Source organism: Festucalex cinctus, chromosome 2, assembly GCF_051991245.1.
Source record: "Festucalex cinctus isolate MCC-2025b chromosome 2, RoL_Fcin_1.0, whole genome shotgun sequence".
NCBI classification, from domain to species: domain Eukaryota; kingdom Metazoa; phylum Chordata; class Actinopteri; order Syngnathiformes; family Syngnathidae; genus Festucalex; species Festucalex cinctus.
In genome coordinates this window covers 23,168,533-23,187,883 of record NC_135412.1, presented here as the reverse complement: position 1 = coordinate 23,187,883, position 19,351 = coordinate 23,168,533, and the positions used below count along the sequence as shown (strand labels likewise).

Genomic DNA, 19,351 nt, shown 5'->3' with positions numbered 1-19,351 from the left:
TGCGTGAACTAGCCATAAATGTTATAGTGCAGGGCTTCTCCAATATTTTTTGTTACGCACACCCAGGAAGAATTTGTGGAGAAAATTGTCGAATGCTACATTCGAGGATGGCCGGAAGTGGGACTTTTCAGAGTTGAAACCAGGAAGTGTTTACGGGAACGCCCCCTTGAACTCGGAAATTCCACTTCCGAAGCTAACGAAAGAATTTAAAAAAAATTTCATGCAGCAAAATAAGCAAACTCAATATAATCTTAATTAATTGTAATTACCTCTTGATAATGTTCAACTATTGGATGGTGCTGCACAGTTTAGTTAGTGGCTGACTAGTCAAATTCAGATAAAAACATAAAATTCCATATAAAACTTATTGCATGTCTTTGCGATATGCATATAGCATGAGCCAATATCATGATATTGATATTTTTTCGATATATTGTGCAGCACTACTAGAATGCAGCATAAGTACATACTTCTGCAGAGTTTTTGACAATGAGTGGTACTGCCACCTACTGTAGTGGATGTGCAATTACACTACATAAGACTTAAAAAAAAAAATTTTAAAAAATGAAAAAACTTGTGACCCCACCTGCCATTGCACCATCTCCCTATTTCAAGAGGGCTGATTTAGTGCAATGTTCAAGCCGTGATGAAAAATATATCAACCAGTGTACATGAATTAATTTTAAAATTAACTACTTCACTTCAGTTCACTGCGATTGGCTGGCTTACTCCTCACAAGGATCACGGGGTTGCTATATATATATATATATATATATACACATATATATTGTTCACCCAAAATATGACGAGTTCATGAATTCATTGAACTCGTTCAGGTACAACACAAGACCTCAAACTTGGAAAGCCAAAGAAACACACACACACACGCACACAGAATTGATTAATTGGGCCGTTTAGCGAGGGTGATAGCTGCGCTCCTCGGAGGCAGCGCACTGTCTCACTCTTGTCCACCTTAACCTCTTTCCGACACACACACAAAGATGAAATTAGACCACCTCTCTTCTTTTCGCCGGCATTTTCCCCGACGACCCCACCCTCACCTCGCCAAGAGCGATCTGCGGTTGTTTCCAGGCCAAAACGCAAAGGGAGCGCCGACGCATTTGACTCGGCACAAATTAATAAAGCAAGCAACGAAAAACGTTCTTATGCACAAACTGATTCTTGCCGCTTACGTGACTCGCCTCCTCATGCTCACACAAGCGCGGCAAAGCCAGGCCCAAGGTCCCTCCAACACACTCACAAACACACACTCAACCAAAGTTTTATGTACCTTTAAAGCCGCCGGAGGGGCGGCCATATTTCTGCTGGACTGCAAGGTCACTCCAGTGAAACAGAGAGGCGAAGAATTAGGGGGTGGGGAGGATAAGAAACATGGCGACTTGTCTGCCTGATGCACAATCATCCTGGACTGGCATCCCATAATTCGCGTGCTCATCGACTATCTCGTTCACCCGTTTGGTGCACCGCCCGCCTGCCAGCGTCGTCCCGTTACACACTCGGTCACCGGACAGCTGACATGGCTAGGGGTGTTAAAAAAAAAAAGAAAAGAAAAAAAAAATCGATCCAGCAATATATCACAATATTACCATGCACAATTCTCGAAATTGATTGTTTGATTTGAGCAAAAAAAGATCTTTGAACAAATGTGGACTCGATTTTAAGCCAATCGCCATAATTACAATAACAAAAGAAGAAATGCTTTTTGCAACATTTTAACATTGTTCACTGTCATGTAGTGATGTTACTATGGAATATTTTTAGAATCAATCTATTGATTTTCAATTGATTAATCGAGACTAATTGGATTGATTTTAATTTTGCATTAAAGTGTATTACAAAAGCATTTTTCCCCCCTAATTATTGTTTATTCATCAGTGATCGGTGGTTATTTTGAGGGGTGTTAAAAAAATGATTTGGTAATATATTGCGATATTACAACACGCAATTCTCGAATTGATTCAATAGGCGGCCAAATCGAATTTTAAACATCCATTTTTGATGGAAAAATCTTCAACAAGCCAGGAGCCTATCATGTTTCGGTTTACAATAAGTATAAGTCTGCTACAGGTTGATAAAGTGATTTTTATATATTGGGACACTTTTTTTTTTTTTTTGTAAAATCCTCTTTGATACCTTTAAAACAAGCGACTAGCTCCATATTGTTTTCTGCACTAAAGTTTTCAAAAATTTCTAAATATCTGAAATGTTCATTTTTCACATAGCTTGGGTTTAATTTCAAACAAAAACAGAAAGTGCAGAGCGTTCCCAGGGTCAGTAGCATCTCTTCTAAAATGCCACATTTTCGCCTTATAATGTGTGCCTTTTGTGTGCACTGAGTTGCAAATTCCGTAAATATTTTTGTGTGAGCCTAGATTGGCTGGCAACCAGTTCAGTGTGTACTATTGCCCAAAGCCAGCTGGGATAGGCTCCAGCACCCCCGCGACCTTTGTGAGGAATGAGCGTTTAAGCGGATGGATGGATGGATGGATGGATGGATGGATGGATGGATGGATGGATGGATGGATGGATGGATGGATGGATGGATGTGCAACTTCAGTTTGACTGACGGCCAGTAAAACGCCCAGTTGAGTAAAAACCCCGCCTCTACCCATGTAATTGAAAGAAGAAGGACAGGGGGAAAAAAAACAGAGCTGGTCTCGAACCGGGGACACACTATTCACTATACTATTGGTTCAGTTAGGTTCAATAGTTGCAAAAATCCAGTGCACCTTATGGTGTAACTAAAAACTGAAGAATAGCTCAACAAAGTTAACAGTTTTCTATCGATCTATTTTGGGTCGATGCCGATATCTATCAAAACGCTGAATATCGGCACGATAATCGTCAGCTCGACCAGTAATCTGTCGATCCCTAATTCTCAGATCTTTCACTTTGGCTTTTAAAATCATCATTTTTAATGCACATTTGTGTGGATGACAGACCAAACTGTAGAAAAACTTTTCGCTTCATGAGATACGTGCGAACAAGGTCATAAAGAGAAGCTCTAAAAATAAATAAAATACCAACATAAACACACACACACACTTTGAAAAGATACACACTTGGCTGTCGCACATCATTTTTGTGCATAATTGCTTGTGCCAATTTTAACCATCACTCTCATTTCACACAAACAAACTCTAATTAAGAACCGCTGACACAAGCCAAATGAAAAAGACTCACGAGTTAGGAGGACGACGCTTCCCCCCAGAGCTCGTCTTCTCAGGCACTTCTAACCTCACTCTCAAATTAACTTCCCGACTAAACGAGGAGCTCAATCCAAGCTGCCAACATTACTGTCACTCACAAGACTCTTGATTTACATTTTCCCCAAATGGAAACAATGGCATTCCCTTGATATGTTTTTAACTCTCAGCGCATCACAACACGCCCATTTCCATACATATAACTTATCATTATTACTGGCACAGTTGGTAAAGCGCATTGTCCAGTAACCAGGAGTTCATCATTTCATAATTTATCTCTCAATGTGCTTTCAGCATTGCCACGCATTTTCTCCAGAAATTGCACTTAGTCAAGTTGGGTTTGCAGTCCCCTCAGCAGGTCCGCGCGTTGGAGCGACGACGGCGGTTGTCGAAGGAGCCAAACGCAAGCGCCTTGTTAAGCAGATCGATGCGCGCCCCGTGATCCACGATATTATTATGAACGCTCGGTGATATTACGGTTTCAGCGCTTTTTGAAGAGCGATCTGCCTCCGTCACAGTGAGCAAAAACAATCATCTTCTTCCGCTCGGGCAAATATTCAATAAGGAGCTGAGGAAGGCAGACACCGACGGGGCTCGGTCACAAATTGTCTGATAGAAATAAACGTGCACATGCTCCGGCATACACGATATCAATCAGTCAAACACGCACACGTATAAAGCCGGAATAACGCACTTACTCCGTGCCAGACTGAGTTAGGGCCTGATTAAGGCGGCTGTCGAATGAAAGCCTCGGAACAGTAAATATCCTTAATTTGTAGTGTAATCAAACAGATTAGGTCTTTTGAAAATTTTAGCAGGGATTAACACGCACACACACACAAATACTGAGTGCGTGTGTGTAAATCATGTTGGGAACGGCGCAATGACACCCACACGGCAAGGTTATTTTTGTTAACTAAAACTAACGGAAAAAAAAATAATAATTAAAAAATATCTATAACGTGATAAAATAAAAAAGAAAACATTTTATGAAAAAAATGTCCTTGGTTTTCGTCTTTGGTAATTAATTTAATGCATGAGCATTTGGGGATGATTTTAAAAGTGATTTGAAGTAGATTTATTTTTGATATGAACCGGAATAAGGACGTTTGAAAGTGTGTCACGCAGAAGTGACATCATCGAGCAGCAGCCAATCGAAAAGCACCAAAAGATGGCGTCGCTCCCATGCTGTTTTTTTTTTAAATATTGTGCACAATTAATATACATTAAAAAAAATAAAATAAAACTAATACTGAAACTAACAAAAACTAAACTAAAACTAAGCATTTATTAAATAACTAAAACTAATAAAAACTAACAAAACCACCCTGAAAACTAATTAAAACTAAACAAAATTTAAAGAAACTAAACTTGAACGCAAAAACAAAATAAAAACTAACTAAAATGAAAAATTCCAAAACTTTAATAACCCTGGCACGCACACACAACAGAGATTAGAGAAAGACCGATATGTTTTGGTTTTTTTTTTGGTTTTTTTCAGGGCCGATGCTGATTATTATTAGTCAAGAACGCCAATATCTGGATTATTAATTTTTTAATGGATCTAGTAGGGGTGTTAAAAAAAATCGATTCGGCAATATATAGCGATACCACAGCACGCAATTCTCGAATCGATTCAATAGGCAGCCAAATCGATTTTTAACATCCATTTTTGATGAAAAAATATTCAACAAAAAGTCTAACTTTCACACCTTAAGCATGGAAGAATGTTATATTAATGGAACATTAAGCCTTAATATTTTTATTTCAATGCTGTTCTAACATGAAAAAGGTTACAACCTGTTTGTTAAATACAGTGGCTCACAGTTCTAACACTTAAGTTTGAGATCAATAAATAATACATTTTCAGGCAAATCTTACAGTGTACATGTACAAGTTTACTGAATGGTATTTTCTAAATTGAGTAAAAAAAATCACAACAATCGACTTGTAAAATCATATCGGGATTAATCGGTATCGAATCGAATCGTGACCTATGAATCGGGATACGGATCGAATCGTTAGGTACTAGGCAATTCACACACCTAGGATCTAGTATCGGACATATAATTATTCAAAATGGCCGACACAATATTCATCATTCAAAATGTTTATTGGTGCCGATATTCGGCCCAGATGATAATCGATCGATCCCTCTTAGAGACCAACGCTAACTTTCCCCTGCATTAAAACAGCTTTGTCAAGGTGCAAAAAAACCAACAACATGTTTTTGTGATTGCGATCGTCTAGAGCCCGTCGAGTCGAGGCGAGGTGAGACTCGACATCCACTGCGAAGGGAACGCCAGCCGAGGAAGGAAAGTGAAAAGAAAAAGCCCATGCAGACTTGTTTTGAAAGAGTCGGTCGGGGCTGCCTCGCCAAAAGCGCCGCTGTCAGTCAAAAAGAAGCTGAACGACGTCCCACTTCCTGCGTTGGCCTCGTGCCGCCTGAGTGGCAACTCAAAGACGACGTTTGTATACAGAAGACTGCATGCGGAATGCTGGAAATCTCTGCATCATGTAAACGTTTCATCTTGAACAAACAAACCAAAAAAAAAAAGTCTTTTATGGGGGCTAATATTTGCTGGAATGTTTTCAATGAAATTCCGGCTGGACAAGCAGCGTTTTTTGCTTGTGTGTGTAATATCCTGTTGGCCTGGGATCAAATGAAAAATTAGGAAATTAAGAAAAGACACAAAGAAGGGATACATGTTGGAAGGAATAGAGAGAGGCAAGAAAGGAAAACACAAGAGACGCCACAGTATGAAGGCGTTTTGTCTCTGAGCGGAATTACAAGTGGCGGGCTGAACAAACCCTTCAGTGGTCGAGAAGGAAAAGAACGCAGCACGTCTGTGTGAAACGGCAAAAGTGGATTTGGGATCTGTAATAGGGTCCAAAAGTTTAGGCTGCCCTCTTCACCTTTTGGGACCTTGCCCCGTTCGGGCACACTGCCCATCGGATGTCAATCTTGCATCTGCACGCTACATGGTCACATGGTACATCTTTACGGCACGTCACTACCCTGAAATGTCACAAAACGTACATACTGTAAGCTGAAATAAAGATGATCTCATCTCAGTTTATGCCCACAATAAAAGGCCAGTGTAAAAGGTGCAGTTTTGTATTATTATTGGTTGTGGGGTCGGTGTCAGAGTCCCCAGAAAACCCACAAAATGTGATAAACTGCACCTTTCACACTGGCTTTTTTTTTTAATATTGTGGGCAATGTAAGGCACAAATGTGCACTAAACATGGTGTCCAATCAGCATCTTGATATGGCACACCTGTCAGGTAGGATGGATTATCTCAGCAAAGGAGAAGTGCTCACTATCACAGATTTAGACTGCTTTGGGAACAATATTTGAGAGAGATGGAAAGATCTTTGAGTTCATCTCATTAAAAAAAAATGGGAGAAAAACTAAAGTGTTGCGTTTATATTTTTGTTGAGACAGACAGTATAGACAGACAGACAGAGAGATCTTAGCTAGCGAGATCGCTAAGATCGATCCATCGATCGATCTTAGCTAGCTAGCTCGCTAGCTCGCTAGCTAGATAGCTCGCTAGCTAGATAGATAGATAGATAGATAGATAGATAGATAGATAGATAGATAGATAGATAGATAGATATACTTGTTAAAAACACGGGGGGCATAAAAGAGAACCAACAAAATTGCACTTTGTTTGAAACACTGTTTTGAGAGAGAGTCCAACATATAAATTGTTCAAAGCCAAAGTAACAAAACAAAAACACACTGACTATAAATTGCTTGCCTCTCTAAACCAGTGACAGCTGTCCACTCGTGGAACCCCAATTAAATATTGCCTGCCACCTGCCCACATCCACTCAGGTAAGTAAGCAAAAACACATTGCCCTCTAGTGGATGGAGGGCTTCCTACATCATCTATCCGTCTCCTTCAAGAGGCAAATCCTGAGCAAGCAGGGTGGCATATCATGAGAAAAAAAAAATCTCCACGTGGGTCACAGAGCGCAGATTTCAATGTTTGATAGCAATGTTGTCTAATTTGGAGCATGATAGAATTGCCCCTCACCTCCCCCTCCCTCGCATCCGTCATTCTGTCACATAAAGGTCTGGACAGTCTAAACTGATGCTATCAAGGGAAAAAAAAATAAAATAAATAAAAAAACTTAATTAGCTTGTAATAAATTCTCATATCTGCCAGTAGACTCCAAAGTCTTGGCCAGCCCTGTGTGGGCCAGCTGACAAGCCGACGACGGTAATTTGAAACTGGCATTCAGCAAGTGCAAGCCCAACCCGGCACCAGACACCCCACCCCCTCCCCCCTCGACCAGTGCACAGGCGTCTTCAAATGTCACCCAAACACGCACATGCCAATGCTGCATTTCTCACACACGCGCACGCGCACTACATGCGCAGGAGATTTTGCTAAATGACAATGACGCAATCAGCAAACGATAACATTTCTGACTGAAGCGCGTTGAGAAAACCTCCAGCAATCAGCAAACGTAATTATGCTCTTTTGCCGGCAAAACCTTTTGTTCACGTGACCTTTGACCCTTCCCATGTTTGAAACGCCACGTTTAAAAAGTGACTCATTGACGGGACGGGTGTTTCATTTCATGTAACATGAAATCAATCCTGAAGAAGAAAACCTGGAAACTTCTATAATTGACAAGATTCTTGACATGAAATCTTCTCTTTTACATCAACATGATCATCAGAGTGATGCATTTAGCAGTTATCATAAACGCCTTGGACTCATTAACATCCACAAAGTTCTCTTTGAGGCACAGCTTGGTTGTTCTTGGGTGGAATTTGCATTACAAAAATAAATAACCTGGATGGGGATGTGCATATGTTTGTTTGTTTGTTTTCCTTGTGCACGTGTATGCATTAGCATCTATCCATTAATGCACGTGTCAAACATTCTGCATTCGGCTTCTTCCGGCGGCCCGCTGGGGGGAATGTGTGCGTCTGTTTGTGTGCGCCGGAGAACTTCAACCCTCCTCAGTCACATCAAGCAAATTGTCACTTCTACTGCTTGACATTTTGTTTTTTTTGCGAAACATTTCAGTGCCAAAGCTTGATCGAAGCACTTTACAGGTAGAAAAGAAAATTGCCTGGCTCATTAAGAGCCAAATATCCAACATCAGACCAAAGACACACCACCAAGTGAGAAAGCAGAAACCCCGGCATTCTTCACGTCAAAAAGAAGCAAAAAAAAAAAAGTCTTTAATGAAGAGTGGATGGATTTGGATAACATCAAGGAGAACGCCGGACCACAAACGGACCCAGCAGGAGTTACTTGCTGGCATGATGACAAGCTTTTTGGAACAAATTCCAATCATAAACTCGAGCGCAAACTGCAAAGGCAAATCTACGAAATATCCGAAAAGGGGATAAAACCAAAATATAATTGAGCGCACTTTGAGAAACACTTCCGGCAGGGACGAAGCAACGATGCGTCCGTTGTGAAGTTGAGCAAGTTGCTTTTTTTTTCTCTCCACGCTAATGAATCGACAAACGAGCCAATCAGTGCACTGAGTGCGTGATTAAACTCCGCCAAGGTGTTTGGGCGCCAGTCCAAGCAGTAAAAAAGAAAAAGAAAAAGAAAAAAAACTAAACACTTACCTGACTGCGCTGCACTGGATCGGATGAGCAGCAAAGTGGCGAGGGCGCATGCGACGAACTTCATCTTGGAGACAGACGGGCTCATGATGGTGATGATGATGATAGTCGTGTTGAACTCCCCGCAAACTCACATGTCCAATTCGGATATCCCGGTCGCGTCTCAAGCGTGCAATCGTCAAGGAAAATGGAGCGGGGCTCCTGCTGGAATCGCTTGGTCGCGCACCTCCTGCGCAGCAGCAGGAGAAGCAGGAGCAGGAACAGGAGCAGCGCACATGCAGCCTGACTTGTCTGTGTTTGTTTACTAGTTCCCAGGCTGCCGCTCGGATCGCTTTCCACTCCGGATAACTGTGAAGACAGTTCGCCCCCAGCGCGCTGACACGGCGTTGGTGGCTGGGCTAGAGCGCGCGCGTGCGTGCGTGCGTGCGCGTCAGATTGTGAGTGCTGGGTATGGACACGCCCCCCCCCGCAATGTGACAGACACTTGACGCAGCCTATTAGGTCGGCTAATAGACGTTTAAGGAACAGCTGTACTCGCTTCAGTTCAAGGTCCGCCTATATGCCACTGATCCGCTTCCGTGCGGGTTGTTTTCTCGGATGCACCTGTGTGACCTTCGTCACCTGCGGCGGAAAGGCCCACCTGAGCACATACACACATTTTCACGTTGGGGAAAAAAGTTGCAATGCTGAATTACGAGATGTCAAGCACAGAGGTAGGAATTTTTTTATGTTGAAGGAAGGGCTTTTTTTTTTTTTTTTTTTTTTTTTTTAATTAAACGGACATTGGGCCATAAGGTTAAACACACAACAATTAATAAAATGTGTGATGGTCAATATGGCAAATATTAATTTATATCAACGTAATAATAATAATAATAATAATAATAATAATAATAATAATAATAATAATAATAATAATAATAAAATGAATATTGTGCATTAAAAAACAACGTTAATTTGATTCAATATATCTGTTAGATGATAAATAAATAAATAAATAAATAAAATTGAAATAAATTGATTAATCCACTGGGCAAAAGATTGGACTGACTTGGGTCCATTTTGGCCTAACCTTCTGAGTTGTTTTATACAAAAAAAAAAAACTGATTTAAACAGGGTTTTTTTTTTCTGTATATGTGTGTATTTTGTGAGTTAAAGTGGTTGCCTTAACTTAATAAACTATGTTAAATGAACTAGTGGGGACATTCATAAATTAAAATGTTCTATGACTTAAAAAAGCTATGGCAACAAATGACCTTATTAACAGTGTTGCCACAGTTACCTTGAAAAAGTAACTTAGTTACTTTACTGATTACTTGGTTTTAAAAGTAAATAAATTGCGTTACTGATTACTTGATTTTAAAAGTAACTAAGTTAGATTAAAAGTTACTTTTTTAGTTACTTTCAGCAGCTGCCGATAACACCATCTCAACATAAAAATAATGCAGTAGAAACGGAGTTCCAAATACTTTATTGAAAGTGCATTTTTAACATGAAAATAAAGGTTTTTTTTATGAAAAACAAAATAGGCAGTCTCTCTTGACTTCTTGTAACGTAAATACTTTTTATAAAACAAAAAATAAAAATCTATCCAGGTTGAAAATGAAAATCCCCTAAATTCCTCTATTGTTTGTTTGTTCCGCTATTCCAGTGTGTACACATGTATCAGTTTAAATATTTATTAGTAGTTATTGACAGTTATAATTGTTTTTTGGTTTGTTTGTTTTTTCTCTTCAAAATAAGGATCAGGAAAACAAAAGGTTGATAATTTAATGTTAAATATAAATATTTAACCTTTAGACAGACACCAACACAATTAAACAGAATATTTGCACATTGTGAAGTATTTCAGAAACATAAATTTAAGACATGAAATAAACCTACCGTCCAGCCAAAAGAAATATGAAGCCACCTTATGGAACAATAAATCTATCAAACACATTTTAACCACTTAATATATGCAAAAATATTTCCAAAAGTTCATTTCCCTTTTTAATCAACAATTTTTGTATTTAACAATTGTTTTTTCTTTTGTCATCACTTTCATTTTTGGTTAATGTATGACATCTTTTTTTGTTTTTTTAATCTGAGACACGATGATGACCACAGAATCACTACTGTTTATATTTTGTTTTTTGGGCTGTCGTAATCGCGGGCACGTCTCAGTTCGCCTATCTGCTGCTCATGCTAGTTGTAGACATTGACAGGGAGCCACAAACTGAGAAATTAGATACTTGCAGTGTGCTTTTAGCTTAGCTGGTGTGTTGGCTGTGGGACATACCTGTGTCGTTTGAATCCATGCATTGGATCGTCACGGGAGTTATTCTTTTTGGCTCGCGCGCAGTACCAACGCCGGCCCGGGACATACAAGTGCACCGAGAGGACTCGATAGCCATGGGAAATACCGAGATGTACGGCACCGGCTTCTGCTAACTGTCTCCATTTGTATGTTGTCACTCGTTGCGCGCGCGCCGTGTCGCGAGCACGGAAACACGGAAGTAGCTTGAATGGTGATGCTACTGAAATGTAAACAAAACAAGTAGAGCACGGCGCAGAACTCTTGCTATTGTTATGAAAACCATAAAGCCTCACTCGCAACCGATACGGTCGTTTAGCTCCCCTTGACGAACGATGGTTCGGTCGAATCGTTTTTTTGTTCCACCCCTACTGAAAACGTAACTTGTCTGACGTCACTCCCCCTGGCGAGAGGGCGGAGACGACCTCATCCCATAATGCTTCACGGACCAGTTGAGGATGGAAATAAATTATTTTTTTTACCACTTTTATGGTCCATAATGCACACTTTTTTTGTTGTGTTGTGTGCCTGTTGGTTAATAAAACTAGTAGTAAAAGTATCATCACTTTTGTTTTGAATGTGCAAACCATTCATGACCAGACCATGGCTGAATTCAGTGTGGTGATCAATGACTTCTGCCTCATCTTCGTAGTTAGCAGTAGCTGTTTGTGACGGTTACAACAGTGAGATAGTTTGCCTTCTTCATGAAAATGTGGAGTAACGCATTGATTCTCTGGACAGTAACTTTAATCAGACTACTTTGTAGAATAAAGTAACGCGTTAGACTATTAGTTACTTTAGAAAGCAACTTTTTTGAGTAACGCGTTACTAAGTAACGCGTTACCGGCAACACTGCTTATTAAGTAGTCTACTACTACACGTTTACGCTACAATAATAATAATAATAATAATAATAATACTTAATTTATTTGTAATGCACTTAATATTTCAACAATCTCAACGTGCTAAACTTTAAAAAGTAAAAAGCCTAGCAAAATGCTTTTGCAAAAAGAATAGTATAAAAAAAAATATATATATATATATATATATATATATTTTTTTTTTTTTACATATATCAACTTGACGGAGTCGATGCGGATACAGGGGAAAAAAATAAAGTAGCATCAAAGGCTGAGAAGTTGACGGAGAGCCCAAAAGTCTAACTTGTGTCCTTTCCTCTGCTGCCATCTAGCGGATTTTATGGAGAAATTTACAACTTACAAGTTGGTCTTCATTATAAACAGAAGAGGGGCCTGTAATCTCAAATGAACACCTCCACAATGCTCTGCCGTCATTTGGACCACCAGCTGTCGCACATTTCTGGACATATTCTGAAGTAGTTCGAGCTTAAATCAGTTCCTTACACGCATCAAGGGTCCTGACACACCCCACATGCGTATAACCGCTGAAAAGTCCACGAGAGGTGTGACCTGGCTGAATTCTGTGGACGCCTGCAAGCAGGGCCAGCTCGCTCATGATGCAAGATGCTTATGCAGGTTGCCGTGGACTCTAGGGGGCGCCAAAAATCGCCTGAAAATTCACACCATCAATGTCATTTTACACTACTTGTAAACAAATTATTGCTAATAACAGTACATTTCATGTCAAAGAGCTGGCTGCTCTTCACTTGAACGATTAATGTGTTGTCCTGTGTCATTGTCTACCATCTTGTCCTCGCAAAACAAGCAAAAGATTGTTGGAGACTTGGAGGTTATGCTGCATTTGAGGATGGTCGGAAGTTGGATATATCAGAGGTTTGTTTTTTTTCCAGGTCCGACCTGAAAGCGTTCGAGGTGAAAGTAAACAACCAAAATGGCGGATAGTGATAAATTGTTTTTTATTTTGGTTCTTAAAACTTATTTTTTACCTACCTCCAGCAAACACACCTTATCGTAATTTTGCCTCATTTCTTGTTTTTATCTTATTTCACAAGTATTCCATACACTTCAGTAGTTGACCGTATAATTTCATGCAGGAGGATAGCAGCATACTGTCACTAATACGTTGCGTTACGCGAAGTTATGTCGTATATTTATGAATGAAGAAAGCTATCGAGTTTTATACTCAAGTAAATTGTGTTTTACCATTCACGGCATGTGGTTGCCATTGTAGAGTGACGTCACTTGTCGTCCGTCAGTTAAGTCGGGGTCTTTTCTTTTTTTTTTTCGACTTCGCAAGTGGAATTTCCGAGTTCAAGGGGCGTTCCCGTACTCACTTCCTGGTTTGAACTCGGAAAAGTCTGATTTCCGACCATCCTCGGATGCAGCATTAGATTATAATACAGTATATCATAAGTGAGTCACAGATCCAGTAGATTGAGCTGGCAAATGACGTTACATCTTAATTTGAACATTGCAGCCAGGAGCGGAACAATCAACTGTCCAGTCTGACCCACACGTTTTTTTGTCTTAGCGGTGTGCAATTGGGGTTCTTATTGATACATTCTTTGGCCTAAAGCATAAGAGGCGGGTCACCAAAAGGTAGAAGAAGCGAGTGTGAATGACACCACATCACAAAGTGACTGTCTGTAACTTCCCGTCCTAGTTGGCAACGACTAATTTTGGTTTCGGACTTTGTTGTTGTGTCCCCTGCGAGCAGCGACGGGGAAGGCAGCTGGACAAAGAATCAGATGACAGTCAGGGTTGCTATGATTGGGGGGTGGGTTGTCAGGGGGCACTTTTTGGTGTTCAGCGTCACTTGTGAGCACACAGCCATGAGACACAGCTAACAAGTTCTCTGTTTGACTGTCTTCAATCAGTTTTTAATCAGATGTTTTTATTGACATTATATTAGAAGGTGAGGAAGAGGGGCAAGGAAATATGCGCAGCTGATCTCAGGCCAGTAATCAGCAGGTGGTTTGTATTGTATTCATCATGGAGAGCACGTTGTTCCTGAAGGCCGCTTGTGTGGTGTTGTTCATCACCGGTAAGTGCTTGTCGAGAAGTTACATAAAAAAAATAAATAAATAAAAACATTTCATGTGCTTAGATTCCATTGGACCTTCTGTGTTCTTTGTAGTTAATGTCTATCTGTCTCAATGTTTGGAAAACGTATTTTTGTGCGTAAAGGGCAGGGGGCGGGAGGGATAATGTCAATAAGACACATTGCAGTTATTGTTTGAAATGATTGCAATTTCAACTTTGACTTGAGAGAAGCTGAATTGAGAGATCCAAATATGTGGCATTTTCGAAAACATATTTGTCACGATGCTCGAGGAGATGATGGCAAAATTGGACTTCACATACTCATCCACCACTTAACTTTTGCATAAGTTGTGTTTTTGCAGAAAGTATCTTTAATTTGGTAACCTCTCGCTGAAATCTCCCTGCAGGCATCGTAAGCACCGCAAAGGCACACAATCTGGTTCAGACACACATTCCAGGGGCATGATGATTGCTTTTGCAATGTATTTATTTATTTTGACTGATTGATTTATTTGTTTTTTTGTTAATTTATTTATTTTTATTTATTTGTTTATTAATTTGTGTTTATTCATCTTATTTATTTATGGATTTGTTTATATATTTATTTATTTATTTATTTTAATTAATTAATTTCTTTATTTATTCAGAAAAAAACAGGATGTGAACTTGATTGTTTATTTATTTATTTGTATATAAATTAATTAATTTATTTATTTGTTTGTTTGTTTGTTTATGTATATTTTGTTATTTATTTTAATTAATTAATGTATTTATTTATTTGTTCAGGAAAACCCAGGATGTGAACTTGATTATTTATTTATTTATTGTCTATTTGTTTATTTATTTTTATTGATTGATTTATTTTCATTTATTTATATTTATTTAGTTATTAGTTTATTTATTATTATTTATTTATTCAGGAAAAACCAGGATGTGAACTTGATTTTTTTATTTGTTTATTTGTATATTTATTCTTCATTTATTTATTTATTTTAATTAATGTATTTATATTTATTAATTTATTTGTTTATTTATATTTATTTATTATTTATATTTATGTATTTATTTATATATTTTTTAATTTATTTATTTATTTACAGGAAAAACCAAGATGTGAACTTGATGTATTTATTTATTTATTTATTATTTAAATACAGCGGCCATTAACCAAGTAAATTGGACTCATCATCATCATCCTCATTTTCCCTCCCTCTCTGCAGCATGCACGTCAGGCTGCAACAGAGGACTCTATGAGAGCGTCATCGAGGACTTCTGCCAGGCTGCGTTCAAGTCCGACATGATGGCGGTTGACCAACGTTTGTGGTGCAGCTGGCCGGACACCGCGCAGTGAGTTCAACTCACAAGACGCGTTCACGTCGTCTGGAGCGAGGAATAGCTTTTGGAGTCGACTTCATGCCTCTTGCGAAATGGATCTGTTCTTTGAATGTGGCATCAAAATGTCAACTTTTAACAGCTGTAAGAGCTAAAGATAGAAATCGGTGCTGATATTTGGCATTTGGACAAATATCGGCATCGGCCTTTTTTTTTTTTAAGAATCTGAAGGCTGGTGAAGCTGATATTTCACTGAGCGGTGAATACTTGTGAACATAGCGAATTTAGGGTTTTCATCAGGATGTGGAAGATGTTCACAGACAGTTTTGACTTGTCAAGACATTTTGAACACATTCAGATAATTTTTCACTGTTTTGCGAAGATCTTTGAAACCTTTTACAAATACTGACGAAAAGCCCACATGAGCGACATTTGCATGTATTTGTCACTCAGTGAAATACAGAGAACTTTTCATTTATGGATTTATTCAAAATTCCACTTGATAAAAATTATGCTGACACTGGGAACTCCCTACACATTTTATTTTTAAAAATTAAGAAATTATGTTAAAATTTTAGAAAACTTTATTTACAGTAGAAAACTTTTGTTTGCTTTGTTTTTTTAACACTCATTTTCTTTTACTGCAAATGAGTATCGACTTGAAATATCGTTTATCGGTCTCCTCGGCTATTAATAATTGGTATTGGTATTTAAAAAAAAAATACATCGCGGTCTATCACTAGTAAGAGCTATACAAGCATTTCCTAAACAATAATTGTATAGGCCAACTTCAATATTTGGTGGGCAATAATAATAATTATTATTATTATTATGATTATTATTATACTAACTACTACTACTAATAGTAATAATAATAATAATAGTTAAAATGTCTCATTTATGTTCCAAAAAAATCTCATTACATTTAAGATAAGACTCATCACCTAAAAAGTAACTTGTTTTTAGACAATTTGCATCTATTATAATGCTCATGATAATAATAATTTAATTTGAAATAGGACAAATATTTGTTAGAGTTTTTGCATTGGAATAAAACATTAAATGACTTTTTTTTTTTTTTTTTGATTGATTACTCATGCTACGGAGACTTGAGTTTTTTTTTTGTATTTGCCACATTCCTAAGACAAAAATTTGATTTGAAAAATGACCCCCATTCATTACAACGGAGACCAAATGCAATGCGCGATTGATATTGTAAAGCGGTTTGGGCACCATATGGTGTAGTTAAAGCGCTACATAAGAGGCGGTCCATTTATATGGATACAATAGTGTCATGGTGAGTTAAACAAATTCTTCCCAAACCGCTATTCAAGTCATCTGGTGAAAATTCTTCCATTTTTAATATCGCAATATATATCACAATCTATCACAGACCACCCCCCCAAAAAATCGCAATGTCATTTTTTTTCCAATATCGTGCAGCCCTAGTGGCCACAATTTTCCATTACTGCTGAAATATTGCTGTGGTGCACTGTGACCTCGTTTTCTTCCGCCCCCCCAAAAACATCTCGCGGCTAGATTTAGCAGTGCTAAGACCAGATGCTTCTCTGGTGTCGCGCTCAAAGGTGTCGAGAGTGACATTGCAAACGTTTGTTTCGGGTTCATTCACTCTGTCTTTTGCCAAGGGACGTTTCGAGACCGCCTTGGGCCCAGGCAACAAGTTCCATGAAAGATCCTTCAAAACAAAAACAAAAAAAAAAACAGGATGATGGAAAAGCAAAGATACATATTATTAAACAATTGAAAAAAAACAAAAACCCTTCTGAAAATAAACACGCTAGTGGGGGTTGCAATAAGGGAGACTCACGAATCTCTGTCATTGTTTTTGGTTGTAAGTTCCAGTTTTGTAGTTGTTATGTTCCATTTGTCACTCTGCAGGCACCAGCAAGGAAAAGCTAGTAATAAATCCTATGCAGGGGAATTCCAAACACATTTTCATTGCAGGATCTAGAGTAGTGCAGTCATATGGAGGACCAAAACTGCCAAAATTCAAAATTAATAAATGACTAAATAAATACATAAATGACTAAAAGTGAACATAAAAACGGAGATAAAAAAAAAATGTTCAAAAATTAGATCCAAAAAATAAATCTTAATGGAAATAAAAAGAACAAAAATATATATACAAATAAATACATTTGTATTTAATTTTTTGAATTATATTTTTTGTTCTTTTTATTTCATTTATATTTGTTTTTATAATATAATTTTCTAATTATATTTTTTCTATACATTTTTATTTTCACTTTTAGTCATTTATTTATTTATTTATTTAGTCATTTATTTTTAATTTTGGCAGTTTTGGTCCGTACGGCCAAGTTGAAAAGTTATTCAAATGAGGGGGCAGTCCTAAGACGTCCTTGTTCGCCAAGCTGCTCACTCTACCAGTGACAGGCAGTTTGCAATGGGGCGAAGTCCAACCCCAAGACACGCTTAGGACCGCCCCCTCGTTTGAATAACATTTCCACTTGGCCGTACGGCCCAAAACTGCCAAAATTAAAAATAAATGACTAAAAAATAAATCAATAAATAAATACATTTCTAAATAAATAAATAAATTACTAAAAGCGAAAATAAAAACAGATATGAAAAATATACTTTTAAAAAATTAAATACAAATGTATTTATTTATGTATATATATTTTTCATTCTTTTAATTATATATATATATATATATATATATTTATTTATTTTTTTTAAATATAATTTTAGAAAGATATTTTTTATATATCCGTTTTTATTTTCACTTTTAGTCATTTATTTATTTTGAATTTTGGCAGTTTTTGGTCCTCCATACAGTCAAGCCACTGATATGGATCAATATCATCTCTGCTTTTTTCCCCAGCTGACCCTTGACCTCCTTTTTTACGATGCTATTTGATGCAGGATCTACGAGAGGCTGACTAACTGCACCTACCAGGTGGCGTTGAGGATGGACTGCTTCTGGCCCGACCAGATAGTCAACCGCTTCTTTGCGAGGGTTCACCGAAACTACTTCTGCGACTGCCAGCTGACCGGCCGGCTCATCCGTGACCCGCCGGCCGGCGTCCTCGCTCCATTCATCGGCGTGCCGATATTGGTCACCTTGCTCGTGGCGGGCCTGGTGGTGTGGAGGAGTAAACGCACGGAGGGCATCCTATAGAGACAAACGTCGTTTTTGGACAATAGCATATATGGACCCCTTACTTTCCACCAGGTGGTGCAGTTATGCGCGCCACAGTACAACAGTTTGGAATTGTAAACTAATACTTATCGTGACAGGCTAGCTAAAATGGTGTGATATTACAGCAGCACGTGAAAAATATTAGCTGGTAGGAACTGAATTGTGAGGTTGATAACCGCTGCAGTATGTCCGGTTAAAACATCAGACCAGCTTATCTCTTTCTGTTGTTTAAAACATGAGCAATTGTATGGCTATACAATACTACTTAGCTAAGCTACTTAGGTATACATAAAGTCCGAAATAGTACAACTTAGCACCATTAAATTAAATGACTTAGAAATGCTAATAACACCTACCCGCGAAAGTACGCAGTTATGCACACATTGAGAAATGGGAATTTGTAGAAAAAGGTTGAACGATCTATATATATTATCGGGTAGCTGATAGGCCAAGACTTTTGAGGTCGCGAGGGCCAGAGGCCGCCATATCGCTCCTCCCAAGAGACGTTTCTCGGCATACCATCCTATACATTTACTGTATCCAAATTGGAGAAGATTTGAGACAGTACTTAATAGAAACCGCATCATTTATGCTGTTTTAAATTTGTTAAACATAAACAAGAAGACTTCAGACATTTTACAACTTACCTTAAATACAGGTATATGAATTTGTACCCCCCCCCCCCACACACACACACATATCAAACGCAAGGATGCTCATGATGCTTACAAATTACAAAATCAAAAGGATTTTAGCATCCATTCATTTCGACTAAGTGTACC

At 38.3% G+C, this 19,351-nt stretch overlaps 2 protein-coding genes across 7 annotated transcripts in view; one reads left to right on the top strand and one right to left on the bottom strand.

Annotated features, from left to right (window-relative positions):
- The window catches only part of LOC144014190 (receptor tyrosine-protein kinase erbB-4-like), a 260,722-nt gene extending 251,439 nt beyond the window's left edge, over nucleotides 1–9,283 (bottom strand). For all 4 annotated transcript variants that reach the window (XM_077513792.1, XM_077513794.1, XM_077513793.1 and 1 more), the window contains exon 1: nucleotides 8,837–9,283. In XM_077513792.1, the coding sequence (XP_077369918.1) occupies nucleotides 8,837–8,921 (85 nt within the window). In that variant the 5' untranslated portion in view covers nucleotides 8,922–9,283. The remainder of the gene's footprint in view (nucleotides 1–8,836) is intronic.
- A 4,044-nt stretch (nucleotides 9,284–13,327) lies between these two features.
- Nucleotides 13,328–19,231, top strand: LOC144014191 (receptor activity-modifying protein 1-like). Of its 3 annotated transcripts, none has more exons than XM_077513797.1 (4): nucleotides 13,328–13,423; nucleotides 13,923–14,054; nucleotides 15,274–15,400; nucleotides 18,293–19,231. In XM_077513797.1, the coding sequence occupies exons 2-4, from the start codon at nucleotides 14,003–14,005 to the stop codon at nucleotides 18,546–18,548; spliced, it is 435 nt and encodes a 144-aa protein (XP_077369923.1). In that variant the 5' UTR covers nucleotides 13,328–13,423; nucleotides 13,923–14,002; the 3' UTR covers nucleotides 18,549–19,231. The 3 variants fall into 3 exon arrangements, with proteins under 3 accessions (XP_077369923.1, XP_077369924.1, XP_077369922.1); XM_077513798.1 differs by lacking the exon at nucleotides 13,328–13,423 and adding an exon at nucleotides 13,504–13,609; XM_077513796.1 differs by lacking the exon at nucleotides 13,328–13,423 and having other exon boundaries at nucleotides 13,708–14,054.
- The last annotated feature ends 120 nt before the right edge of the window (nucleotides 19,232–19,351 follow it).

Bases quoted from the DNA above. Each gene is read 5' to 3' on its own strand.
- LOC144014191 (XM_077513797.1), top strand. From the start codon at position 14,003: ATGGAGAGCACGTTGTTCCTGAAGGCCGCTTGTGTGGTGTTGTTCATC. The intron at 14,055-15,273 runs GTAAGTGCTTGT...CCCTCTCTGCAG, and splicing joins TGTGGTGTTGTTCATCACCG to CATGCACGTCAGGCTGCAAC. The intron at 15,401-18,292 runs GTGAGTTCAACT...TATTTGATGCAG, and splicing joins AGCTGGCCGGACACCGCGCA to GATCTACGAGAGGCTGACTA.